The 26727-nt window shown below is 46.2% G+C and overlaps 2 protein-coding genes across 2 annotated transcripts; both read right to left on the reverse strand.

Annotated features, from left to right (window-relative positions):
- Positions 1 to 338: 338 nt before the first annotated feature.
- Positions 339 to 11439, reverse strand: DCAF10 (DDB1 and CUL4 associated factor 10). Its single transcript, XM_035141291.3, has 7 exons — positions 10995 to 11439; positions 7975 to 8088; positions 6933 to 7130; positions 5337 to 5539; positions 3961 to 4071; positions 3476 to 3621; positions 339 to 1970 (listed from the first exon to the last, which is right to left on the reverse strand). Exons 1-7 carry the CDS (start codon positions 11345 to 11347, stop codon positions 1602 to 1604), a joined length of 1494 nt encoding a protein of 497 aa, XP_034997182.1. The 5' UTR covers positions 11348 to 11439; the 3' UTR covers positions 339 to 1601.
- A 2215-nt stretch (positions 11440 to 13654) lies between these two features.
- On the reverse strand, positions 13655 to 24748 carry LOC118075420 (uncharacterized). Its single transcript, XM_035097383.3, has 5 exons — positions 24584 to 24748; positions 18247 to 18423; positions 17093 to 17192; positions 15715 to 15845; positions 13655 to 14239 (listed from the first exon to the last, which is right to left on the reverse strand). The coding sequence occupies exons 1-5, from the start codon at positions 24647 to 24649 to the stop codon at positions 13961 to 13963; spliced, it is 753 nt and encodes a 250-aa protein (XP_034953274.1). The 5' UTR covers positions 24650 to 24748; the 3' UTR covers positions 13655 to 13960.
- Between the last annotated feature and the right edge of the window lie 1979 nt (positions 24749 to 26727).

Below are 26727 nucleotides of genomic sequence, written 5' to 3' on the forward strand. Positions count from 1 at the left end.
TTACTTAAGAGACATTGCTGTATTCTCATGAACACCGATGGTCGTGTATAACTGGAGTGAGTGATCCAAACGTTCAGTCTGTGCATATCATGTTCAATGGAGAGATCGGGAATCCTTCACGATCACAGATTCTACTTTGGCCATTTCTTTGTTGTTATGGAGAGTTGCAAGCCTTTTGTTTCCTGGATCATCTTCAAAGCTTTTGCTGCCACGTTTAAATTCCGCTGTCCCGTGTCTGATCCTGTGGAATGATGAGGCAGAGTCGCCATAATCACATGTAGCAGGTCCTGTTGACTGCCTGCAGTATTTACCCTTTTGTCAAAATGAAACTACACAGATATGATGGTTCAATTTATTTCACACAAGCGTCTGTAACGGTGAAACAATTTAAAGCTATTTTAATGAAGATCTGCAGAATGATTCTAAAGGATGTACCAATTATGTGCTAAGACTTGTGTGTTGTTACTGCCACGGGAGAGAAAGTATCATTCTGACAATTTTTTTTTATCAATCCTCAAATACGGTGGGCCTTTTCTCAGATGGAGTAGCATACTTTTGTGGCTCGCAAGGCACATAAATAACAGGCCAGCGGGCCTTCATAATGTTGCATAATGGAAACAGTACGGGGCAACATTTTAGTTTGATATTGGAAAAAAATGGTTTTATTAATTCCAAAAACCTTCCACAGTGATGGAAGCCATCATAGGGTTTGGACACTATTCAACAGAACATTCTGCTGTTCAAGTCTCATCTCAATGAGATTTGTGCAGGACTTCCTGCTGGATTGTATATCTACGTTTTGGGGCACATATTCAGGTGAACAATTAACACTCCTTCCCATGCCCATACATTATTATAGAAGGTGCTCCTGTACAAGACTTGTGAGGGCAAGATGTTAAGCTATCCAGTTCTCAATAAATTTTATATCTAGTAAAACAAGGAAGAATAACTGTGCTTCCAGTCATTTTGGGGGTGGGGTGGGGGGAAGAACTGGCAATAAACAGCATACAATTTTAGGAACTCCAGCCAACAGATTGAACTATAGAAGAACAATACCAAAATGTAGCAACAGCATTTCCCGTAGTTCACAAAAAACAAACAAACAAAAAACAATGCATTTGCTGGCTGTATCTAATCTAGTGTGCAAGAGAACTGCTTCATTCCTAGAAGAAGAAGAAAAATACAGCAAACTCCAGGCAAAGGAAGCATGTGGGCTGTGTCTGGGTGTTCCCCCCCTTTCTCATGCCCAGCTAGCATCTTGCACTAAGAGTCACATGGAAAGACAAGACTTAGAAGTGCTGCCATGCTACATCCAAACGACAGGTGGAATCAGCAGGAGGAAAGAGGAAGAATGAGCAGGAAGTCTGGTGTGTGAATTCAGAATCACAACACACACACACACACATACGCACGCGCACACAGACACACACACAAAGGGCTGGACTGAACCTGTCTCTCTTTTTTCAGTCCAAGGGGTCAGAGTAACTCTGTACTTGTCCAAATTTACAAGTTTTTCTTTTTCTTTTTTGAAAAAAGAACACTCCAACTAAACTGAAGTAATTAAAAAAAAAGTCAAATGTTCTTTTCAAGGCAAGAGGTGCCTAGAACTTTGGCTGATATAAAGAAACACGACCGCTAAGGCACCCGGAGGCAATCTGACAGTGCGTCGGCGAGAACTTGGTGGTCAGGACCACGTCGTTGTGCGAGTAGAGCGAGCGGATCTCTTGCAAGGGGGCGGCTTCTTTGGGCAAACAGTCCACCAGTTCACTGCACTGGGTGTCAAATCCCAACAAGCGAATCCCGTAGCCGTGCGGGGAGGAGATCATCCGGCCGTCAGGGCTGAAACAGAGTTCTTTGATATAGCCCCGGCCAACATTGGCTTCCTCAATGCAATGAGTCAATTGGAGGGAACAGCGAGGAGAAACGGGCCGGACTGGAGTTCCTTCTTGGAATTCGTAGACACAAGTCCACTACAGGAAGGGGGCGAGGGGGAGAAAAGTACAATTAATCCACTTTGCTAATTGCCAGTTCATCCTACTCATGTGGGCCCAAGAATTTAACTTGTACTACTGCAATGCACTCTATGTGGGGCTACCTTTGAAGGTGACCCAGAAACTACAACTTATCCAGAATGCAGAAGCTAGACTAGTGACTGGGAATGGCTGCCAAGACCATATTGGCTCCCGGTACATTTCTGAACACATTTCACAGTGTTGGTGCTGACCTTTAAAGCCCTAAACAGCCTTGGCCCAGTATAACTGAAGGAGCGTCTCCACCCCCATCGTTCAGCCCGGACACTGAGGTCCAGCTCCGAGGGCCTTCTGGCGGTTCCCTCCCTGCGTGAAGTGAGGTTACAGGGAACCAAGCAGAGGGCCTTCTCGGTAGTGGAATGCCCTCCCATCATGTGTCAAAGAAATAAACAACTATCTGACTTTTAAAAGACATCTGAATGCAGCCCTGTTTAGGGAAGTTTTAATGTTTGATGTTTTATCATGTTTTTAATATTCTGTTGAGAGCCACCCAGAGTGGCTGGGGAAACCCAGCCAGATGGGCGGGGTATAAATAATAAATTATTATTATTAAATTGTTATTATAATCATCTATGAGGAGGCAAGAAATGCCTTGCTGCATTACAGCAATAAGTCACCTAGTCCAGCACTCCAGAAGTGGCTATTCAGCCACCTATGGAAAACTTACAAACAGGACATGAGGGCAATTGTCCCTCTGCTATTTATCACCTGTTTCTAGTATTCAGAATTAGATGACCCTATGAATATAGAACATGGGGACCTCCAGATATTGCTGGACTACAACTCCCATTACCTCTGAACATTGGTCACACTGGCTGGGGCTGATGAGGGCTAAGTCCAGCTATGTCTCTCCTGGATATAAACGTTTCATTCAGCAGTTATGCCCCCAAACCTATACTCCACGAATTGGATCTAATGCAGTGCTTTGCAAATTGCATTTTTAATTATTATTTTTTAAATATTTTTTATTAAATTTTCGAAATAAAATCTTAAATTCACCCTTCTCAGTCCTTTCACTCTGCCGAGCTCTGGGATTTTTAATGTGAAAGAATTCTAGTTTCTCTTCAAGAAAAGAAAAGTATTTGTATATAAGGTAAAGGTAAAGGACCTCTGGACAGTTAAGTCCAGTCAAAGGCGACTATGGGGTTGCAACGCTCATCTCGCTTTCAGACCGAGGGAGCCAGAATTTCTTCACAGACAGGTCATGTGGTCGGCATGACTAAACCGCTTCTGGCGCAATGGAACACCATGACGGAAACCAGAGCGCATGGAAACGCCGTTTATCTTCCTGCCACAGCAATACCTATTTATCTACTTGCATTGGCATGCTTTCGAACTGCTAGGTTGGCAGGAGCTGGGACAGAGCAACGGGAGCAATCCGTCACAGGGATTCAAACCACCGACCTTAAGAGATAACCACACACATACACACACACACACAATACCTCTTGGTCATCAGTGTTACTTGAGCATCGAAGAAGTGTAGCCCATCCTTTGGGATGGAGCTGCAGCGATGTGATGCAGTTCCCGCGATCTCTCTCTCCGGGAACTTCTGGGGTTAAAACCTCAAGACTATTGCGAGGAGATCCACCTGCAGGGAGAGAAGGCATCACTGTCGCTATCCCCCTTTCATTTCCCAAACTGCTTGTCAGCCAAAGGAAACAATGGACCATAAGAACTATGGTATGAATGGAAGTCTACTGTACTGCACTGGGCCCAGAGCTCATCGACACATGCAAGTGTGTGGCCTGTAGTTATCAAAGGACAAGCATGAAGTTGTGAACCAGTCCTCAAGCAGCCTACATGGAGATGCAAGGCTGCATTAACTTTATTGAACCTGAATGTAGGAGACCGTTTTTAGTTTCTGGGACACCCTTGTTGGTGGAAAACCCCCCCCCCACACACTTGGTTTAACCCTGTTTTAACACACCTTCTCGCTGGGTAGCTCGTACCATATGCTTCTCAGACACTGGGTTAGTGTCACCCTGATGACACGGTGACCCAGCGCTCCGAGGAATGGACGATGTGGCAGATGTCAAATCTGAGAAGAAAGCAGTAATGTATAAAATCAAATGTACAGAAGGGATCATGTTCAACCATTCAATCTGATGTGTTCCATCCAGGGCCGTCTTAAGCACCTCTGGCACCCTGGCGCCGTATCCCTCTGGCGCTCCCCGCCGCCCCGTTTTCCAGCGCGACGGGCGGGCTCAGCGCGCAACACGGCTGCCGAGGGCGCGGGCGGGCCAGCTTAGCGCTGCTGCCGAAGGTGCTGCTGCGAGGCCGGCGGGTGCAGCTGTGAGGCGCCACCCCCGGCGGGCTGGCGCCGTGGCGCCCTGCGCCACCCAGCCTGGCCGTAGGGCCGGCCCTGGTTCCATCACTTTAAACCAGTGGTTCCCAACCTTTCTTTGGCCATGCCCCACCTAAGCATGTCCAAAATCCTGATCCCTCTCTCTGTGACATATAATTCTTATTATTCAAAAAGTGAACTCTTATTCACATGGAGGAAGCCTAAAAGGCCATTCACTGTTAATAACTTGTTCTCGAATTGCCTCCCTGTGGGGCGTGTGCCCCATTTTGGGAACCACGGGTTTAAACCCTTCCCTGTGGATGTCTGCTAATGTCAGAGCCCATGGAACTTCTTGATAAGCTTCTATTTTGGGGAGGCATTATTTAGGTTTCTCTTATTTTCCTCCTAAGGTTGTGGACAACAGTTTGTATTAAATGGTTACTTGTCATAGTCGCAAATAAGGAAAAAGGCAGCAGGGGTTTTTTTTTATTAAAAAAACCACAATAACTCAAAACCACTACAAAGCAAAGATTTACAAACTGCCGTGAAACCCTGGCTTTCTGGAAGCTGATCAGAGTTCTTCAGTGAGTAGATCAGTAATGGTGAATCGGAAAGACATCTTGCACACACCACTACCAATGTTCCTTCCACAGATGCTGCAGCCACAGGGAAGCCTTGGGGCGGGGGATGTGTAACACATTCAGTTCACATGAGCTGATGGTGGAATCACAGCAGGGACTATATATGAACTTTGAGCACACGGCCTAAATCACTACCCAGAATCCAAGGCATCATGTAAAGGCTCTTCAGTGGACAAGTTGATCTCCTTTTGTAAACCGCTTTGAAGTTTTTTTAAAGCAATGAAACAGTGTATAAACTTGATGAAATGCAATAAATAACGGAGGGGTTGGCTAATTCACTGCTCCCAGCACAGCTCCCCCAGCGCTAGCTATCTCTTGTTAGGCAAATGAATAGCAGACATGACAGGAGTATATACTAATCAAAACACAAGGACTTACCCGAATTGGATGTCGTTCTCCTAGCTCTTAAAATCGGATAGCTGACAACCTCTAAGGATTTGGTTAAGTCAAGATCATGTAAGATCAGGAGATACCCAGACGAGGTTGAGATCAACATTTTGGAACAGTCTGGTGTCAACCTCATGCGCATGAGAAAGCGGGTGTGAAAGAACTTCTTGTGAGGGCAACCATCTTCTGTGCACCTGGGGAAAGAGAAGCATCAAACCACATCCACTGTCAGCTTCTAGTTTCAAGAATTCAATTTATTTATTTATTTATTTCTATCATCACCCTTCATCTGAAGATCACAGGGAGGTTTACAATATAAAAGCACAAAAATACGTGACATAGTAACAAGCATAAACAATACTCAGGTCATAGATTATTTAATTACCCAAAGGCCTGGGAGGAGAGGAATGCTATTGCCTGGTGCCTAAAGATATGTAACAAAGGCGCCAGGCGAGCCTCCCTGGGGAGAGCATTCCACAAGCGGGGAACCACCACAGGCCCATTCTGTTGCTTTTCATGCAGTAGGCACATGTGGAAGAACCCCAGCCTTATATTTAACGTGGTATTTATTTAGCTTAAGAGTAATATAGTGCTCATTGTAACTCCTCCCTTTCTACCTCATACAATGAAAGGAGGAGATAAGGCTGGCCTCACTGGGTTACTTTTCTGGTATGGGGTTTGTCTATACATAAACTCTGCTTACAAGACAAGGCTACCTGAGCCAGATCTCATGGAGGAATTTTTGCATTAACATATCCAGCTACACTGGGTGTTTTGCTGTGAATACTGGAAGGCTGTTGAGACCAAATCACACAAATTCCAATGTTCTTTTATTCCTTCTCTTTCTCAACTGTTCCATGTTTTCAGGCTTAATACAATCACAATATTGTTTAGTAGTGACAAGGGATTCCTACCTCAAGCCATAGGAATGGTTAAGTATAAAGTATTCTACAGTGGAAACTCTGTTTACGAACACCTCCGTTTACGAACGCCGCGGACCCGGAAGTGTTTACATCCAGGTTCTGCAGCGTCGGATGCGCAGACGCGATCTGCGCAGTGCGCGCAGAAGCGCTCTATCGGCGCTTCGCACACACACAGAAGCGTGCCTTCAGCGAGCAAATGCCTTGGCAAGCGAATGCCTCCGCGGAACAGATTACGTTCGCAAACCGAGGTACCACTGTAATTGTAATTCAGCGATTAGTATTTAAACTTCCTCTCATGCTTTGGCTCCCAGTATGTTTCTGGGCACAATTCAGTGTTGGTACTGACCTTTAAAGCCCTAAACAGCCTCGGCCCAGTACACCTGAAGGAGTGTCTCCACCCCCATTGTTCAGCCCAGACACTCAGGTCCAGCTCTGAGAGCCTTCTGGCAGTTCCCTCACTGAGAGAAGTGAGGTTACAGGGAACCAGGCAGAGGGCCTTCTCGGTAATGACGCCTGCCCTGTGGAACACCCTCCCATCAGATGTCAAGGAAATAAACTACTATCTGACAAATGAGGTACAGAATAAAGACATTTCAGAGCAACAGACATCTATCTCCCTCAATATTTCCAAATCAAGAGGGATGCAAGTTTAAAATCTGCTTACCTGTTGGTATCCCAAATGATAACATTTCCATCAAATCCTGATGTTACCAACAGTCTTGTATTAGTGTCATATTCAATGTTCTTTACCCAGCTAGTGTGACCATGCAGAGTACACACTTTCGTGTCCAGCTTCCTCAGATCCCAAAGTGCTATGGTAGTGTCATCAGAGCAAGTTGCAAACAGTCTGTTATCAAGAAACCTACAAATAAAATGGACAGGGAGGGGGGCCATTTCGTATCTTGAAATTCATGCAAAACCTCTCTAAATCACCCCCCAAAAGGAAACTTTGAGATGACAGCCACATGAAGAGAAAGGCCAGGATATTGATTTTCATAACATCTTGATGTGGAAACAAAGACAGACATTGTCAGATTGGAGGTGAACATTTGGGAGCTAGCTAGAGTTTAAGAAACTCTAGCAGGCTGCCAAAATGCATTCTCATGTTTGGATTGGTTTCATCATCCCTTCAATGCAAATTTGTTCCTGAGATTTCATTAACATCAAAACATGCAACATTTCAATACAGCATTACACTGTTATCTGATGCAATGAGCTGTCCAAGATGCACACACGCCTGTGCTTCTTTAGGGAAGGCACCAGCCGAGAAACAAAAGCGCTTAGCAATTTTTTGGGGTGGAGGGAGAGAATGGCAAGTGGCAACTACAACTTTTTGGGGATGGGCGGTTAAGCAGTGTACAGAGGGAAAGGTCCAACTTGTACACCAAGAAGGCAGTTTCCTTGGTTCCATCGCAGACTAGCTTCACACCAAGAAACACATTCAGGGATGGGCAATGCAGTCAGGGGGTTCCTCAGTTTTCTGTGGCTGTTTATGGGCAACAGCACTCAAGTTCTGGCTTGGGTTGCAGCAAAAAATGAAAAATTAGTACCATGACTCTCATTACTAATTGATGGGAGGGGAAAACATAAAAAAGAAAATAGAAGATATGTTTGTCACTACAGCATCAATGCTTCCAGTGCTTAAATGAAACAAGTACTGGAATTTTAGATATCTGTAACTGGTTTTCATTTCCTAGCCAACCAACCTGATATTATTTACACAGTCCTCGTGAGCTTCGGAGAGAGTTTTGATGTGCTTTGAAGATATGGGATCAAAAAGAAGGACTTCTGTCTGTTCACAAGCAACAGTTAGCACTGACCTGGATAGGAAAGAAACAAGAAATAGACTATTATGCCCAAAGAAACCCAACACCCTCTCAATGACATCTGGTAAAGAACAGAAAGGTTTCCTTATTTAAAGGGCACACAAACACAGAGCTGAAATGTGAATAATAGTTCCAAAGGCAGAGGCGTTCCATGGAGTGGCTTGCAGAATTTCTACGCACTGGATTTTCTAATTAGAACCACATTTATTTTCTCTCATTTGCTGCAATGTACCAGTAGTAGGTCGTGAATCAATTTATTAAATGCCACCAACTGATCACATATTATATGACCACAATCAAATGATCCATGAAACCAGAAGTGTTACTGTGTAGGTGGTAGGGCTGGGTGATACCTGCTTTCCAACATCATAATATTATTATTATTATTATTTGTTGTTAGCCACCCTGAGCCTGGTCTTGACTGGGAAGGGCGGGGTATAAATAAAATTATTATTATTATTATTATTATTATTATTATAGATCACCAGCTAAACTTCATGATATCCTGATGCATTATGATGTCGGAGATGGGAGGAAGAAGGAAGTTGCTGTCCACGCAGTCATATTTGTCTGCAATTTGCAGATTTCTTTTCCAGGGGAACCTGCTCCCTATCTTTTAATTTTCGGACCAATTGTTGTCAAAACACCACAGAAGATTAAGTGACCCCACTTCAAAACTACAAAGGCAGCCCTTGCAGGAAATCCACAGCAACCATCCTACTGCAATTTGGCAAGATTCATGTACTTGGAAGGGGCAGTCTTGTACGGGCACCACAAAAATGGTTTGGGGCCCAATCTGGTGCTTCACAGCGGCACTGGCTCAGGTCCAGACCCTAAACCAATTTGGAGGCCTTGCACAGTCATGCAGTCAGGCAAAGGGACATGCTCCTCTCCCCACCCAACCATATGTTTAATCAGAGTGTATTATACCACTTTAACTGTCATAGCAAAAATTCTGGGAACTTTGGCTTGTTACGGGTGCTGGGAATTGTAGCCCTGTGACCAGCTACAGTTCTCAGGATTCTTTGGGGAAAGCATAACTGTTAAAGTTGTATAACAGTATGGCGTGCGTCTTACTTTGCTCTTGCCTACCCCAAAAGACTACTCCTCTTTGATCAAACTTCAGTGTCCAATTCTCCTCCCCCCAATTAGGTTTGTGCTACAAAATTGATTCACTGGTTGCTATGTCAATGGACTAAGCATTAGGACCACCATTTACCAAGCATCACTGGGGGTGCGGGGTGCAGAACGAAAGAAAAGAGGGGACAGAGAGAAGAGATGACTCTCGTCACCATTATCTCAAGCACCCAATTTACTTTTCCTTTGAGTAAATGACTGGGGTGGAAGGGGAAAGACTTCTCCACTCCTGGTGTAGACAATGCCAGGCTAGACAGACAATGGTCTGAATTCTTATCCGGCAGCTTCCTATATTCCTGCTACTAGAAAATGCACAATAAGTACTGAAGCTTAGACTGGGAAGAAATGCACTTATGGACATCAGTTATTGATAAACTGTACGGTAGGCATCAGAGATACGTCATGTGTTTCCAGGGATGCCCAACAGATGGGGTGAAAGAGCAGAAAACCTTGTTGAAAGTAAGGGACACGTTCATAGAATCAAAGAATTGTGGAGTTGGGATCCTGAGTGCCATCTAGACCAACCCGCTGTAATGCAGGAATCTCAACATGCAGTGCCCCCCATCCGATTTGAAACCATACCAGACCCTACTTAGTTTGCAAATGTGCTAGCAGTTTTATTGCTGCACCACTATCTCTAGTTGACATAAAACTGAAATGAAGGTGGATTTACAAATCAGGTTTAGGTTATTTTAAAAACATCTGTATGTGCCATACGAATGCACACCAACAGCTTTAAAAGTGGCATCAACCCTCATATAGATTATGAATACTGTGTTCTTACATTCATGTTGGAAAACACTTCATAAGTCTTGTGGGGCCAATTACTCTACTGTAGAATTCCTCAACACTTTCACAAACAGTCACAGGTGGCAGAGAGATCCGAAATCACATTGCAATGCAATACAGTATCTCTGATTAAGATATGGGGGTGAAAGTCAGTAGGCATGTGCAGGGCACAATTCTATGCTTCAAATTTCAATACCAGCCGCTAGACCCATACTTTGGTTTTTTTGGGGTGTGTGTGTATCTGGATGGGTGGTGGGTGTGACAGAGATAATATAAAGAAGTGAAACACATTGTAGCTCAATATCTAAATAGATCCCTTTTGAACACTGCAATACTCTGTCCAATTCTGGACACCACAATTTAAGGATATTTACAAGCCGGTGTGTATGCAGAGGTGGGCGACCAAGATGATGAAGGAAACCAAGCCTTAAGATGAGTAGTTAAGGGAGCTAGTTATTTTTAGCCTGGAAAAGAGGAGAGATGAGAGCCATCTTCAAATACGGAGGATGGAGCAAGCTTGTTTTCTCCTGGTCTGGAGGGTAGCACCTGAACCAAATAACTTCAAGTTATAAGAAAGGAGATTCCGACTAAACATATGGGGAAACTTTATGAGATTCACAGATTCCCCTGTAAATGTAAATTTACAGGTTTCTCTGTAAAATTTACAGATTCCTCTGTAAATGTGGATATGAATGGTTGTACTGTTATAATTATATACTTGTAAAATCGAATAAAATCTATTTCAGGAAGAAAAAAAGAAAAAACTTTCCAACAGGAAGAGCTGTTGGACAGTGGAACGGGCTCCCTCGGAAGCTGAAGGACTCTCCTTCCTTGGGGTTTTTAAAGCAGAGGTTGGGTGGCCACCTGCCCTTTATGACCCAGCCGAGATTTCTGCCTCGCAGGGGGTGGGTCTAGATGACCCTCGGGCCCCTTCCAAGGTTCTGCACTTCCCAACGACGGTCCCTCCGCCTTACCCGCCAGGGGAGTACTCCAGATTGAAGACGGCGCCGTGCGTGCGGGTGATGGGCGAAACCGAATCGGCGGGCTGGATGGCGCCATAGAGTCCCGTCATAGCCCGGAACGTGTCCCTCGCCGGCTCCACGCAGTGGCCGCCATGGCCCAGGCGTCGCCCGCGCACCCACGCGAACAGGCCCCCGCCTGGCACCGAAACGGCGGCCGCCGCCGCTGCTGAGGAGACGGCCGCTGCTGCGGCGGCGTCCGGGGGCGGCGGTTCCCGGGGGGGCGACGGAGGCGGCGGTGACGACTGGTCCCCCTCGCCGCGAGGCGGCCGCTCTGGGGTAGGGCCCCAGCGCGCCTTCCAGCTCATCCCGAGCCCGGCCCCGCCGCCACCGGCAGCGGCATTCCTCTCTCCCCCTCACACAACACACACCCTTCGGCCTCCTCCGCCTCCTTCCCCCTACTTCCGGTGCGGTGAGCACCCTTCGAAAAGGCGCCGGCCAGAAACACGAATCCGGTTCCAAAGGGCCGCCGGTATTCCTTTCCCCATAGGTGAGGTTCCCTTGTGCGAGCGAGCAGGCCCTGCTTTAAAAGCCCCGCCCCTTCTGAAGGCCACGCCTCATCCGATGTGGGTCGCTCCGCCCCCTGCCATTTCTGCCCCCCCCTTTTCTATCCGAAACAAATCCTCTAAAGTACAGTACAAAACTACAGCCCTTCCATCGATTAGAAAAGACACTGCGCATGTGTTGTCAGTTGAATGCAGATATATTTTATTCATAGCATGACTGGTTATACAAGTGTTGTCAAGTTATAAGGGAAGGTCTGATCCTTAGGGTGCTTATCAGGAAAGGCCGATGACATTAGATGTCATTGCAGTAATTTCATAGTGTGGTACACCTCATTCTTAGACACTGAATCTCTTCTTATGCCCATCTCTCAAGATCAGTATTTATTAGACTTTCTACCTTCAGGGCATCCTTTTCACAGAGAAGCACGATTTGATCTGGGGTGTGAACTGCAACAGATCCCATATGAGAGCATCTAATCATTTCTTACAGAGCCTCTCGTCTATGCAGGGGATAGAATTAGGTGAGGTTCAACTCCATTTTAGTTACGATGTTTGATGAAAAATGCAACAAGATGTGAGGCTGTGAATCAAACAGAATGCATTTTGGACCCAGTACTTGCCTGCAGGTAGTTCTGAGATCTCCTGTACAATGGGTGCTCATCAATGGCTCCTCTTCATCCTGGAGAGAAGTGACTAGTGGGGTGCCACAGGGTTCTGTCTTGGGCCCAGTCTTATTCAACATCTTTATCAATGACTTGGATGATAGGCTTGAGGGCATCCTGAGCAAGTTTGCAGATGACACCAAATTGGGAGGGGTGACTAATACTCCAGAGGACAGGATCACACTTCAAAATGACCTTAACAGATTAGAGAACTGGGCCAAAGCAAACAAGATGAATTTTAACAGGGAGATATGTAAAGTACTACACTTGGGCAAAAAAAATAATGAAAGGCACAAATACAGGATGGGTGACACCTGGCTTGAGAGAAGTTACATGTGAAAAGGACCTAGGAGTCTTGGTAGACCACAAACTTGACATGAGTCAACAGTGTGATGCAGCAGCTAAAAAAGCCCATGCAATTCTGGGCTGCATCAATAGGAGTACAGCGTCTGGATCAAGGGTAGTAATAGTACCACTGTATTCTGCTCTGGTCAGGCCTCACCTGGAGTACTGTGTCCAGTTCTGGGCACCACAGCTCAAGAAGGATACTGAGAAGCTGGAACGTGTCCAGAGGAGGGCAACCAAAATTGTCAAAGGCCTGGAAACGATGCCTTATGAGGAATGGCTTAGGGAGCTGGGCATGTTTAGCCTGGAGAAGGGAAGGTTAAGGGGTGATATGAAAGCCATGTTCAAATATATAAAAGGATGTCATATGGAAGAGGGTGAAAGGTTGTTTTCTGCTGCTCCAGAGAAGCGGACATAGAGCAATGGATTCAAGCTACAAGAAAGAAGATGCCACCTAAACATTAGGAAGAACTTCCTGACAGTAAGAGCTGTTCGACAGTGGAATTTGCTGCCAAGGAGTGTGGTGGAGTCTCCTTCTTTGGAGGTCTTTAAGCAGAGGCTTGGCAGGCATATGTCAAGAATGCTTTGATGGAGTTTCTTGCTTGGCAGGGGGTTGGACTGGATGGCCCTTGTGGTCTCTTCCAACTCTATGATTCTATGATTCTATGGGCGAAGGCCTCAGTCAAGTTAGTGTTAAAGCAGATATGGAATCCAAACTTTAAAGTACATTCTTTCCAGGAAAGATGTTTATACATATTTTACAACTAAGGTCAAAACTACAACCAATGTGTGAGACAAGGAGCATGTTCCTTCATGGAAAATAGTTGCTTATTCCCCTTCTAAGAACTAAGGAAACGGTAAGACATCAAGTTTGCCTAACAGAGCTGTGGGATGCTGACTTTAGAAAACTTTCCCCATTTGTATAGGTTGGGAAAATGCAGATGGAATTGTTCCTGAGAAGACCTTCCAAGGAGACCAACAGAGCAGAGATTTTATACTTGCAGAGGAAAGGAGATCTTTCTCCAAATCTTCTCCAGTGTATACTTAAAAAAGCTCTTTCCAATTTCTGGCCATTAAAAGATTTTCTACAGCAGATACAAACTTGCTCAAATACGTTTAATAGAAACAACAGATATGACAAAAGTGTTAACTCCGCAGTTATGAAGAAATCACAGTATACAGCTTATCACAATCAAAAGAAACTGGGCAGCGAATCTCCAATCTTGCCGTGTCTTCAGAGCATCTCATTACAATTGAGACCCTACCAGAAAACATTTTCCAAAAGTATAGCACAATAGCAAGTGAAACACATTTCATTTCTCAGCGGATGCAACATTTGCCCATCTTGACCTTCTGCCTGTCACTGAGCCCAATGTCCTTGCAATGATTTGGGTGCCAGCAAGCCTTGTTAGGAGGCATCGTTCTTCTCTTTCTCTCTTGGTATCCTTCCCATGACGTAGAATTCTGGGTTTGGATGCATATCTGTGAAGTGAGCTATGCGGTTCGACATGGCAAAAAAGGCTGCAATTGTGCCTATGTCCCAGGCATCTTCTCGGTCAAACCCGTTCGCCTCCAGCTTCTGAAAGTGCTCTTCGGTGATATTATCTGCTTGGCAGACGGCGAGTGCAAATTCAACCATGGCCCTCTCCCGATCACTCAGCTCGGCCATTTGCCAGTTCACAGTGACCTGCACAAAATCAGAGCCACGGGAGGTTATTGGCAGTTATGGTCAACCGCTAGAACAGTTATGGGGACCAAATTTACTGGCAGCATTAGGTCAAAGAGAACGAGGGCTGAAAAGGATTAGGGAGCAACCGTGAACATGAACCACAATGCATTGCTGCCAGATCCTGAACAGGGTGATGCAAAAGAGTAAAGGGTTCCTCTATCTTTGCTCCTTGTACAAGAGAGGCAATTTTGCAGAGTGCAACTTCTTATTTATTTATTTATTATTATTTATTGGACTTATATACTGCTCTTCATCGTAAGATCTCAGGCGGTTCACAATATAAAAATGCAAGGTAAAAGCACAAACAAATAGTTAGAACAAAGAGAACAAAACAATACCCCCATTGCACAAGCACATTTTAAAGACTGTGGAATATTAAGGCCTGGTTGAAGAGGAACGTTTTTGCCTGGCACCTAACAATATTGAATGAAGGCACCAGGCGAGCCTCCCTGGGGAGAGCATCCCACAAACAGGGAGCCACTGCAGAAAAGGCCCGTTCTCAGAGGATGAACACAGAATTCGGGTTTGTAGCATAACACCATTTTATTTGTTTTAAGTTAAAAAAAGGTAAAGGGGCCCCTGACCATCAGGTCCAGTCGTGTCCATAATTTTATATACCACTTGATTGGAAGAGAACCTCTAAGTCAGGCATGCCCAAACTCGGCCCTCCAGATGTTTTGGGACTACAACTCCCATCACCCCAGCTAACAGGACCAGTGGTCAGGGATGATGGGAATTGTAGTCCCAAAACATCTGGAGGGCCGAGTTTGGGTATGCCTGCTCTAAGTGGTTTACAAAAATAGAAAGCAAAACATTAGAATTATCAATAAGAACCAGGTATTTATAAACATTCAAAAATGAATAAAAGTCCAAGAATGGCAGCAAGATTAGCATCCGCCGAAAAGCCCTCTTCTATAGAATTCTAAGCCTTTGGAAAACAGCTTTTTTTAGCTGCTTCATAGGACCTTTCAATGACCTGATTGAGTGGCAAAGTACTCAGCATCTAGTACTACAATCCAAACTGATCAAAGTCCACGGTTTCCTATCATGCAGAATGCAAGGAATCATAACTGCATAATTTTTGTTATGCCTTCTTCAGTAACCTCTCAAGGTCACCTATCATAAATATCAACCTGAAGGCACTTTTGGACTGCTTTGCCATCATATTACCAGTTTGATGCACAGGAAAGAATAAAACTGCTTTGCAGATTTCACAAGGGCAATTCAACATATTGAGAAAACTAGCATTTGAATCCAGATTAATAACAACATCCCCCTTCATACAATTCCCTTCTCTGTTTGGCAATTCTTTCGCCAAGTATCTGTGCAGAACTAGCCAACGAGTGGCAAGGAAACAAGTACAGGAGAGAAATCCTAAGCAAGGAAGTGAAACAGAAGAAGATGAGACAAGCAAGACAGACACGGATACCAACCTGATCTGCTAGCGCTGGTTTTTTGGAGTATATCCGATGTAGAGCACCATGTGCAATTACGCAGTATGGACACTTGTTAACAATACTCGTGGCCACAATAATGAGCTCTTTGTCAGCCTTGCTTAGGCTTCCTATAGAAGAACAGACATGCAGAAGGTGGGTCATATTTCGAGAGCGGCAGTGGAAATGAGTCACTTGACCAACATGCACAAATACCACCATATAGAGATAAAATAGATTGGACTCCCAAATAATAAGGACTGACTGGAAGATGTCCAAATGCTATCAGCTAGAAGCAGCAGCAGGTCTATTGAAAAAAGCTCTGGGCAGCTCAGTCGGAACAGCACGAGACTCCTAATATCAAGGTCATGGGTTACAAAATAGGTAAAGGTAAAGGGACCCCTGACCATTAGGTCCAGTCGTGACCGACTCTGGGGTTGCGCGCTCATCTCGCATTATTGGCCGAGGGAGCCGGCGTATAGCTTCCAGGTCATGTGGCCAGCATGACTAAGCCGCTTCTGGCAAACCAGAGCAGCACATGGAAACGCCGTTTACCTTCCCGCTGTAGCGGTTCCTATTTATCTACTTGCATTTTGACGTGCTTTCGAACTGCTAGGTTGGCAGGAGCTGGGACCGAGCAACGGGAGCTCACCCTGTCACAGGGATTCAAACCGCCGACCTTCTGATCAGCAAGCCCTAGGCTCAGTGGTTTAACCACAGCGCCACCTGGGTCCCTTGGGTTACAAAATACATCATAAAAATAAAAACAAGAACCCAATAATCCCTCCTGCCCCCAACACATTTAAAAGGGCATTGGATGTCAATCAGCCCATTGCCTGGTTAAAGAGGAACGTTTTCACCTGGTGCCTAAAGGTGTATAATGGAGTAGCCAGCCGAACCTCCCAGAGGAGAGCATTCCACAAACAGGGAGCCAATGCAGAAAAGGCCCGGTCTCATTTTGCAACCCTCCAGCTCTCTCATGGAGGAGTCACATGAAGAAGAGCCTCAGAGGATGATCTCAGGGTCTGGGTAGATTCATTAGGAGAGAGGCGGCCCCTGAGGTACGTAATACAGTGCTGAGCTAGGGGTTCTGGAATGCCATTATTTGTTTGTTGGTTGATTAGAGGCCTTAAAGAACCTTGGAGCTGGTGGAAATTAACTTACGCATGGGTAACCCTAGTGGAATTCAACGGCGGTCACATTAAGATAGACTAAGTATGGCAGGCTTCCTCAAACTCGGCCCTCCAGATGTTTTTGGCCTACAACTCCCATGATCCCTAGCTAGCAGGACCAGTGGTCAGGGATGATGGGAATTGTAGTTTCAAAACATCTGGAGGGTTGAGATTGAGGAAGCCAGGAGTATGGTTTCTGTTCTTACCTGTCTCCTTGTTCATGATGGTATTGTAATAAGCAAAGAATGCTCTAAATTCTGCCGGTCGGTGAGACATAACCTTAAACACGTTGGGCAAAAACCCACTCTGTTGGAGAATTAAGAAAATACACCAGTCAATCACCTTAAAATAGTTGTTAAGAGAAGATGCCGGTACAGTTCTTTTTATGATTATGATACTACCCTTTATCAGAAAATCCCATAAAACTTTTCGTTTATTCTACCACTGCTACTATTTCTAGTGTGGGTCCAACTGCGACCACATGGAGATCTCTGAATGCCAGGTTGGCGACTGACATCTCCTTCTGGCTGGCCCCTCCAACTTTCTTAAGAAACTAAGCAGAAGAGCATGCTTATTGCATTTCTCTCCCAACTTTTTCTCCAAGGAGTACATGGTTCACCCTCCTCCCCGGTTAATCCCTACAACGACCCTGTGAGGTCGGTTAAGAGGCTGTGACTGGCCCAAGGTCACCCAGTCAGCTGCATGACTGAGAGGGGATTTGAACCCTGATCTCCCAGGTCCTAGTCTGACACTCTAACCACTACACCACACTGCCTTTCTAGAGTACTTCTGGTATGGGCAAGCTACTTAAATTCAGTAGGTATGTAAATAAATATGAGGAAAGCAAAATGGCACTTATAGACAAGGATCTGAAATGTTTTCCTCGAAGCTTGAATTTGTTTAATCCTGGATTGTTTTATTAGATGTTTTAATGTGTTGTAAACGGCTTTGAGGTTTTTTCTTTAAAAGGTAAAGTGGTATAGAAAAGAAAAAATAGTAATAGTAGTAGTAGAAATAAATAAATAAAAATACTTTATACCCCACCCATCAGGCTGGCTTTCCCCAGCCACTCTAATAATAAAGTGCATTGCAAAAAAAAAAGGGGGGGGGAGGCGCCTACACATTCTATTGTGGTGACCATAACCTAGGTTTAAGGTCCCATTTGGCAATTAGTTGATATATTTGAGTTTCTAACACTGTTTCTAGTCAAAGATAAATCACACAGCTCAGTAACTTCTGATATGAAGGCCATATCACCTAGTGTGCCAAATCCAGACAATCTGGTTTTTGGTTCTCCCTCCCTCCAAAATCCAACAATTCATTAACATCTGGCTTCTTCCCCAGCAGATTTTCCTCTTACCTTTACTTCCACTTCCTCCATAAGCTCTACGATATCATACGGCAAATCCTTTTTGTTGGGTACTGGATAGCGCCCGGACAGTTTGCTAGCACTCCCTTCCTCTGTGCTGTACACGTGGTTCTGAGGTGCAGAGTGTTCAAGAGTTTTCGGGGAAGACGTCAAACTGCGAGGCAGAAGCTAGAAACACAGAAATAGAGGGAAATATCTTCTGTTTGACAAAGCGCGGCATCCTGATGTTGGCTTCGTCGGTGTAGAAAACAAACCCAAATTGTGCACCCACTAGCATGGGGATGGGGGAACCTGCGACCCTCCAGATGTTTCTGGATCCCATCCCATCATCAACCATCCCTGGTGGTGATAGGAGCTGGAATCTAACAACATCTGGAGAGCTGCTGGTTCCCCATCTACCAGCTCCATGCAGTTCTAGAATAGCTCGATCTCTCTGCTGTTTGGCACCACTGCAGGGCCAGGGACCAAAAAAGGCTAGGATCCAATGCAGTGGGTTTTTTTTAAAGGAAATCCAACAAGGTAAAGGTAAAGGACCCCTGGATGGTTAAGTCCAGTCAAAGGTGACTATGGGGTTGTGGCGTTCATCTTGCTTTGGGGCTGAGGGAGCTGGCATTTGTCCACAGACAGCTTTCCAAGTCATGTGGCCAATGCCATTTACCTTCCCGCCGGAGCGGTACCTATTTATCTACTTGCACTTCTGGGCTTTCAAACTGTTAGGCTGGCAGGAGCTGGAACAGAGCAATGGGAGCTCATTCCGTCACGGGGATTCGAACTGCTGACCTTCCGATTGGCAAGCCCAAGAGGCTCGGTGGTTTAGATCAGTGTTTCTCAACCTTTTTTGGGCCACGGCACACTTGTTCCGTGAAAAAAATCACGAGGCACACCACCATTTAAAAAGTTAAAAAATTTAACTCTGTGCCGCCTTATATTATAATTATGACTGTAAGAAACACTTGCCAAATATTGCTTTCCGGCGGGTTAGTGTTGTGTATTGGCGGCCGCCAGGCTCGTTTGCACTGAGCTTTGGGAAAGAGGAGAAATATTGCTTTCCGGCGGGTCAGTGCTGATTATTGGCGGCCACCAGGCACATGACAATGCAAATCGCCCTTCTCATCGCCGCGGCACACCAGCCAGCGTCTCGCGGCACACTAGTGTGCCACGGAACAGCGGTTGAGAAACGCTGGTTTAGATCACAGCACCACCCGTGTCCCTCCAACGCTTGAAGAGGAGAGCTTCAAGCAGTGCTGAAACTGAGTGACTTTTAAAAAGCAAATACTGTAACTGTTTGCCAGATGGCAGAGGACAAAGCCGCCGGCCGCATGCAGAGCCACTTGTATGGTTCTATGGCTTCCGGCACAGATATATAAATCTGAGTGTCTTCAGTTTTCCAGGGCTCATATGCCTCAGTGTTTGGGGGTCAAATATCCTGGGTTTTTGTGTTAACTTTCCATCATCTCCTAAGCACTCTCTCCCATTACGCTTCTTCCAGCCTTCCGGACTCATGCTCTTCTCATTATTGTGGAGGGCAGGGATAGCCAATAGCTCAGTTGGTTAGAGCATGGTGCTGATAACACCAAGGTTGCAGGTTCGATCCCTGTATGGGACAGCTGCATATTTCTGCATTGCCATAGCTGCCAACTCTCTCCCCCCTTTTTTGCGGGAAACTCCCTTATTCCAAGCCACAGCTGTCAACTCTCCCTTTTTTTGCTGGAAATTCCCTTATTCCAGCGCCGTTTCCCGCTGCTATCCTGGATTGTTAGATATACCGTAGACTGTCCCTGGGACAGGTGAGGCTGCTGATCCCTTATTTTCAAATCCGAAAGTTGACAGCTATGTGCATTGCAGGGTGCTGGACTAGCATACCCTCCAACATTCCTCCGATGAAAATAGGGACATCCCATTCCATGATGATAATTTTACTATTTTATACCCCACACATCTGACTGGGTTGCCCCAACCACTCTGGGCCACTTCCAGCATATACAAAAACATAATTAAACATTTAAAAAACTTCCCTATGCAGGATTGCCTTCAGACGGCTTGTGGGCCAGATAACTCCACACCAGTCAACATTTCTCCAATGAAAATAGGGACATCCTAAGAAAAAGTGGGACATTCCGGGATCAAATCAGAAACCAGGACAGCTTCTCTTCATCAGGGACATCCCTGGAAAATAGGGACACTTGGAGGGTTTACAGCAGGCACCCCCAAACTTCGGCCCTCCAGATGTTTTGGACTACAATTCCCATTATCCCTGACCACTTGTCCTGTTAGCTAGGGATCATGGGAGTTGTAGGCCAAAACATCTGGAGGGCCGCAGTTTGGGGATGCCTGGTCTACAGCATCAATTAGAGGCAAGAAACTGAGCTTAGTCTTTCTGCTGGGGAAGGCTTAGGGGCTGATCTTTCAGAATACTGCATTACGGTAGATGGGAGCTTTAGTCTGATTGTGCAGGGCTGCTCTTAAAATTCCTACATTCTAACACATTCCAGTTCCAGGCTTATGTGAACGGAAAGTGAGGTTGGCTTATTGGTTCAAGATGGTAAGAAATATGATATGGATAGCTCAGTTGGCTAGCGCATGGTGCTGATAATGCCAAGGTTGCAGGTTCGATTCCTATATGAGATAGCTGCATATTCCTGCATTGCAGGGGGTTGGACTAGATGATCCTTGGGGTCCCTTCCAACACTACAATTCTATGATTCAATGTGGTGCCTTCCATATTTTATGGACTGCAATTCTCATCTTCCTTGAATATTGGCCAAGCTGGCTGAGGCTGATGAGCGTTGGAACCCCCCCCCCCCCCATGTTGACCAACCCCATCTCTTAACAGCAGAAGTAAGAAGGCTCCCAAACATTTTCCTACTTTAGAGCTCTTAAAATGAAAAGGTCCAGCGTGCATCACAAGAGAGTGAAATCAGCTAAGCTTTAAAGTCAATTTGCATAAGGCAGTAAAATTTGCTCTTGCTTTTCCAAATCATATTTCTATTCTTGTGGGCTTTTTACTTTCCTTTGGGCAAATAATGTTTTCGAGACACTGTGTTCTTATTTTTAAAAGCAAACAGACCTATTGTTCTAATCAAACATGGTTGCTGCCTTTCCGAAACACACCAAGCACTTGAGAGGCAGCATACAGTGTTGCAATAGAACAATGGGTTGACTGTTGTGACTAATAGCTTTTAAAAAGAAGAATGGTATCACCAAATTCGAAATAAAAACTCAAGTGTGAACGTGCAGAATTGGGGGAAGGATTTATTTGCTGGGCTGTAGATGGAGATGGGCAAATCCGGCCCTCCAGATATTGTTCAACTCCATCTCCGATCTGCCTCAGTCAGCATTGCAGACTGACATAATCAGATTATGGGAACTGGTCCAACAATATTTGCATGGTCCCAGGTTCCCGATTCTTGGCATAAAGCAGTGATGGGCAACCTTTTGAGCTTGGTGTGTCAAAATTTGCCAAAAACCAGAGCATAATTCGGGTAGTGTGTCACTTGGAGGAAAAAAAACATAATTTCACGATATTTATAGTACAAATAACAAAAAATGTATAATTGTAATATATAACTGTACAGTGGAACCTCGGTTTATGAACACCTCGGTTTATGAATTTTCAGTTTATGAACGCCGCGGACCCATCTGGAACGGATTAATTCATTTTCCATTACTTTCAATGGGAAAGTTCGCTTCAGTTTATGAACGCTTCAGTTTATGAACAGACTTCCGGAACCAATTACACCCATGCTTCAGTTTATGAACGCTTCAGTTTAAGTACTCCGCGGACCCGTCTGGAACGGATTAATTCACTTTCCATTACTTTCAATGGGAAAGTTCACTTCAGTTTATGAACGCTTCAGTTTATGAACAGACTTACGGAACCAATTGTGTTCATAAACCGAGGTACCACTGTATTTAATAAACCAAAAACTAATTATTTAACTTATTTTTTTGAAAAAAAAATATTTAAAAAATATTTTAAAAGGGGAAAAAATAAGGCAAAACCCAGAGATCTTTCCCAGTGGTACTCTGGGCTCAGGCCTTCCTTCAACGGGTCTGCCGCTGGGGAGGTGGGCTCGGGTTAGGCCTGTGCCTCCTTGTGGCCCTCTTCAGCCCACCTCTCCTCTCACTCAGCTATGCTTGTGCAGCGGCGGGGGAACAGGAAGTGAGGTTGAAGATCCGTGCAGTAGCCGAGGATGAAATGCCCTTCTCAGCATGCGGCTGCATGCCACCGAAAATGGCTATGCGTGTCAGTGCTGACACGCGTGTCATAGGTTCACCATCACTAGCATAAAGCAATGGAATGAGCTGCTCACAGTGTGAAAAAATACCAGCCATTCTTTTGCAATGGAACAAATGCTTGTGCAATTAAGAGACACACAGAGCAATAAGCCATTTCACTTAGACTAGCAAAGGCAGAACTCGTCCTTCTGTTGAAATCTCCTTGCATTGTTTTTAGTCACACAACACCCAGCTAGCGAAATTTCTTCACTAATCTCTTTCTTCCTGACCATAATAGAAAGTCCGGTTCTGAATGTCAGTGAATGTCATTCTGAATGTCAGGATGCCCCCCCCCCGGGTTAGAGTTTCACCAATGGGTCTGCATAAATAGGCCTTTAACAAGCAGGTTGTTTGGAGAATATGTTTGTGGAAAAGTGCATATAAAATACAACCCCAACATAAAGCAATGCAAAACATTAATATATTTCAAAAAGCAGGGTTTCTGTTAATCTGTGGGGATTGCATTTATGTATTTCTAACCAAAAAACTGAGGGATGCGGGTGGTGCTGTGGTCTAAACCACAGAGCCTAGGGCTTGCTGATCGTAAGGTTCAAATCCCCGTGACGGGGTGAGCTCCTGTTGTTCGGTCCCAGCTCCTGCCAACCTAGCAGTTCGAAAGCACGTCAAAGTGCAAGTAGATAAATAGGTACTGCTCCGGCGGGAAGGTAAACAGTGTTTCCGCGCGCTGCTCTGGTTCGCCACATGACCTGGAAGCTGTCTGTGGACAAATGCCGGCTCCCTCAGCCAATAGAGCGAAATGAGCGCCGCAACCCCAGAGTCGTCCATGACTGGACCTAATGGTCAGGGGTACCTTTACCTTTAACCAAAAACTGCTACAGCTCTCAGGAACTTCTAACAACAGCACCATCACCTTCTCTCTCACACACCCCTGCCTTAAGAGAAATTGGTTAAGTAACAGAGGGGTCACAGGGGCAGCTCTCTTTGCTGGACTGCATTCCAAAAAAATGACCCCGTGAGTTCATTTAAAAAGCTACCCTGCCAGTGTCAGTGCAAACAAAGTCTTATTGAAGGTGTGGGGCTGTGGCTACGCCAGTCCTGCAAAGTATAGAACCATAGACTTGCAAAGTTGGAAGGGACCCTGAGCATCATCTAGTCCCACCCCCTGCAATGCAAGACTACACAGCCGTCCCATAAAGGGATTGAACCTGCAACCTTGGCCTCATCAGCACCACGCTCTAACCAACTGAGCTATGCAGGCTCCATAGTTGAAATGCTATACCCATTTTGCTGGGTGGAATTACGAGCCGCATGTGTAAACTCTGAAGTGCTATCCTTGCTTTAAAAAAAAATTGTCTGGAGGAGGGGAGGGGCTTCTGTGCACCTGGTTGTAGCAACAATGAAGTTAATTAAGAGTTAGAGGGGGGGGCAAGGGATTCAAGGAAAGAACAGTGTTTTTCAGCACTTAAAGCACATTCAAAGCACACGGTTCCCCCAAAGGGGAATCCTGGGAGCTGAGGTTTGTCAAGGAACTGTAGCATCATTTTCTCTTTAGTAGTTTTGGAGAGTTTTTGCGATACTCTCTCTAATTTGTTTATTTGTGGTTAGGAAGGACGGACCATGATGGGGTGGTTTGTGTTTCTTCTCCTGTTTTAAGAGTAACTTCTACTGGGGTGTGATCTGTGATTTTAATGTTACCTATGTTCGTTGATTCAACCAAGGGGATCAGAATGCTATTCAGTCTGGACACTCTGCAGTGGCGCCAGGACTGGAATGTGTTGCTGGTGTCTCCCGGGTTAAACGTTGTTGGTTTTTTTAAAGCATTTTTATCAATTTGTTGGGCTAGATGACCCTCGGGATTCCTTCCATCTCTACCATTCTATGATCGGTCCCCTCCCCTTGCCTCCTGGATGGGCCGGACCTGCCTAGCCAGGGCGCAAGCGCAACCTGAGCAGCGCGTAAAGACGCAGGAAGCAGCGCCAAGGGGAAGCGCCCCCTTCTGGAGCGCTGCCCGCTTCCCGGACGCACGTGTCCCGCGAAGACATCCCAGCCGAGCTGGGCTGCCTTTTGCGTAGGGCTCGGGGATACTCACGCCCAGGGAGCCCCGACGGCGTAGCTGCAGGAGGCTGGTGCCCAGGAGGAGCCGCCTCGCCATCATGGTGCTGCGATCCGGCCGCTGCGCGATTTGGGAAGGGCCGAAGGACGAGCAGGCGCGGCTCGGCGCCTCCTCCTTTATACCCAGCGCTCCTCCGGAGGCGAGAGCATGCGCGCATGCCCGGAAAGGCCTCCCTTAGCCCGCCCCACCCCCAAGCCACCGCCCCCCATTTCGACGCGGGACCCTACTTCCCAACGATGGAGAACTTCGTTGGGTTTCCTCCGCGCGCTGCCATGCACGTGTGCATTGCAGTGGGGTGGACTAGATGCCCCTTGCGGGACCCTTCCAATTTTTGTGATTGTGTTTGTGTGTCACATTGTACCTTCCGAGAGGGAATGGCAAATGTGGCCAGGTACCGTACTATTGCAGAAAAAGCCATATTTTGTAGATGGGTTCGCAGCCTCCCTGCAGCCAAAAAGCCTTTACTGTATTGCAAGATGTGCAATGAGAGTCACACGCCCCCGGCTTCTTTAATTGCACAAAACAGACACGAAACGTTGTTCTTTTTGTAATCAAGCATTGTACAAATTTTATGAAACAAATAAAATAGCCAGGTTTCCCACAGTAGGCTTTTATTTACAGCCCGACCTAGAGATGTCGAGGAGTTTCTCCATGCAAAAAGATGGGAGCTACCACTGAATTGCAGCCCTTAATACAGGGGTGTCAAACTCAAATTCATCGGGGGCCGCATCAGCAGTTTGGTCACCCTCAAAGGGCCAGTAGTATCTGTAGGACTATGTGTCCACTCTTTATTATCATAAATTATTGTCACTGCATTCAATTATTACTGTTTTTTGTAATAATGTAAGTAATAACTAACATAGTCAGAATAATGGCAAGTAGATATTCAAATGTACAATTATTGTACAATTTATTGAAAAATGATTTTTTGGTAACTGCACTGGGTGGTGGAGGCTCGCTAGGGTTTCATGCAGGAGCTTTGCAGAGCTACTGGTACCTGGAGATGCTGGGGTCCTTCTGCATGCAGGACAGATGTTCTGCCAGTGAGCCACCACCCTTCACCAAAGGGACTGGCTGAGGTTGACTCACTGGAGCTGTTCTCCTGGTTCCAGGGTTTAAGGGCCAGAAGTATAAAGCAGCATCCTACCGTGTTTCCCCCTTTTTAAGACACCGTCTTACAACTTTTTTTCGTCAAAAAAACACAGGGTGGCTTATTTTCGGTGGGTGTCTTTTTATTATTATTACTGTAAGTGGTTCCAGCAGCATGCACAGAGGTTCATCTGGACCTGAGTCTTTTTTTCTTCTTTTTGGTACCAGGTGAAAACGTTGTATTACCCCAGACTTTTTAGATGTGGTTTTATGACCATGTTACTGCTGATTTTTTTAAAAAAAATGTGTTCTCCTTTAAAGTTGGTTTGAATGAGGCTCGGGGTGCTCTGCGTGCGCTGCTGGGTGTCGACCCAAGCCCCTAGGAGCCGGCAGGAGGAGGAGGCTTGCTGGGTCGTCACCCAGCAGCGTGCGCAGAGCGCCCCGAGTTTCCGGCAGCCAGCAGCAGAAACGCTCCCAGAGACTCGGGGTGCTCTGCGCGCGCCTCCTCCAGAGGCTTGGGACGGCACCCAGCAGCACGCACAGAGCGCCCCGAAGCCTCTGGAAGCCAGCAGGAGGAGGAGGAGGAGGCTTGCCAGGTCGTCACTCAGCAGCGCGCGCGGAGCGCCCCGAGTCTCTGGGAGCGTTGCTGCTGCTGGCTGCACTTTAAATCCTCCTGCTCCTCCACGCGGCGCTGCTGAGTGCTTTGTCTGTGCTTCAGCAGCAGCAGCAGCCGTTTCTAGGCGCCGAGCCGTGGCAGGAGGAGGATTCAAAGTGCTACAGAGCACTGCTGCGTCGCAGAGGCTCGGGACTCTCCGTGCGGCGCTGCTGGGCGCTGACCTGGCAAGCTGCCGCCTCCTTCTCCTGCTGTGGCTTGGGGTGCTCCACGCAGCGCTGCTCCGGCCGCCTTTCTACCCCCCCCCCCAGGCCCCAGCTATTTGTCGGCGCTTTGTCGGCGCGGCGCTTCAGCAGCAAGGTCCCGCTGCTGGGTCCCGCTGGCTGGGGCGCTCGGCGGGCCACATGACGAGGTCTGG

The sequence above is a fragment of the Zootoca vivipara genome, chromosome 15 (genome assembly GCF_965207765.1).
Source record: "Zootoca vivipara chromosome 15, rZooViv2.hap1.1, whole genome shotgun sequence".
Classification (NCBI taxonomy): domain Eukaryota; kingdom Metazoa; phylum Chordata; class Lepidosauria; order Squamata; family Lacertidae; genus Zootoca; species Zootoca vivipara.

Coding starts and splice junctions, on each gene's coding strand:
- DCAF10 (XM_035141291.3), bottom strand. CDS start 11,347: ATGAGCTGGAAGGCGCGCTGGGGCCCTACCCCAGAGCGGCCGCCTCGC. Junction 7,131..7,974: donor GACTGTGTAAATAATATCAG/GTTGGTTGGCTA, acceptor TTTTATTTGTAG/GTTTCTTGATAACAGACTGT. Junction 3,622..3,960: donor ACGAGCTACCCAGCGAGAAG/GTGTGTTAAAAC, acceptor CTCTCCCTGCAG/GTGGATCTCCTCGCAATAGT.
- LOC118075420 (XM_035097383.3), bottom strand. CDS start 24,649: ATGATGGCGAGGCGGCTCCTCCTGGGCACCAGCCTCCTGCAGCTACGC. Junction 17,193..18,246: donor TGGAGGAAGTGGAAGTAAAG/GTAAGAGGAAAA, acceptor ATTCTCCAACAG/AGTGGGTTTTTGCCCAACGT. Junction 14,240..15,714: donor AACCAGCGCTAGCAGATCAG/GTTGGTATCCGT, acceptor GATTTTGTGCAG/GTCACTGTGAACTGGCAAAT.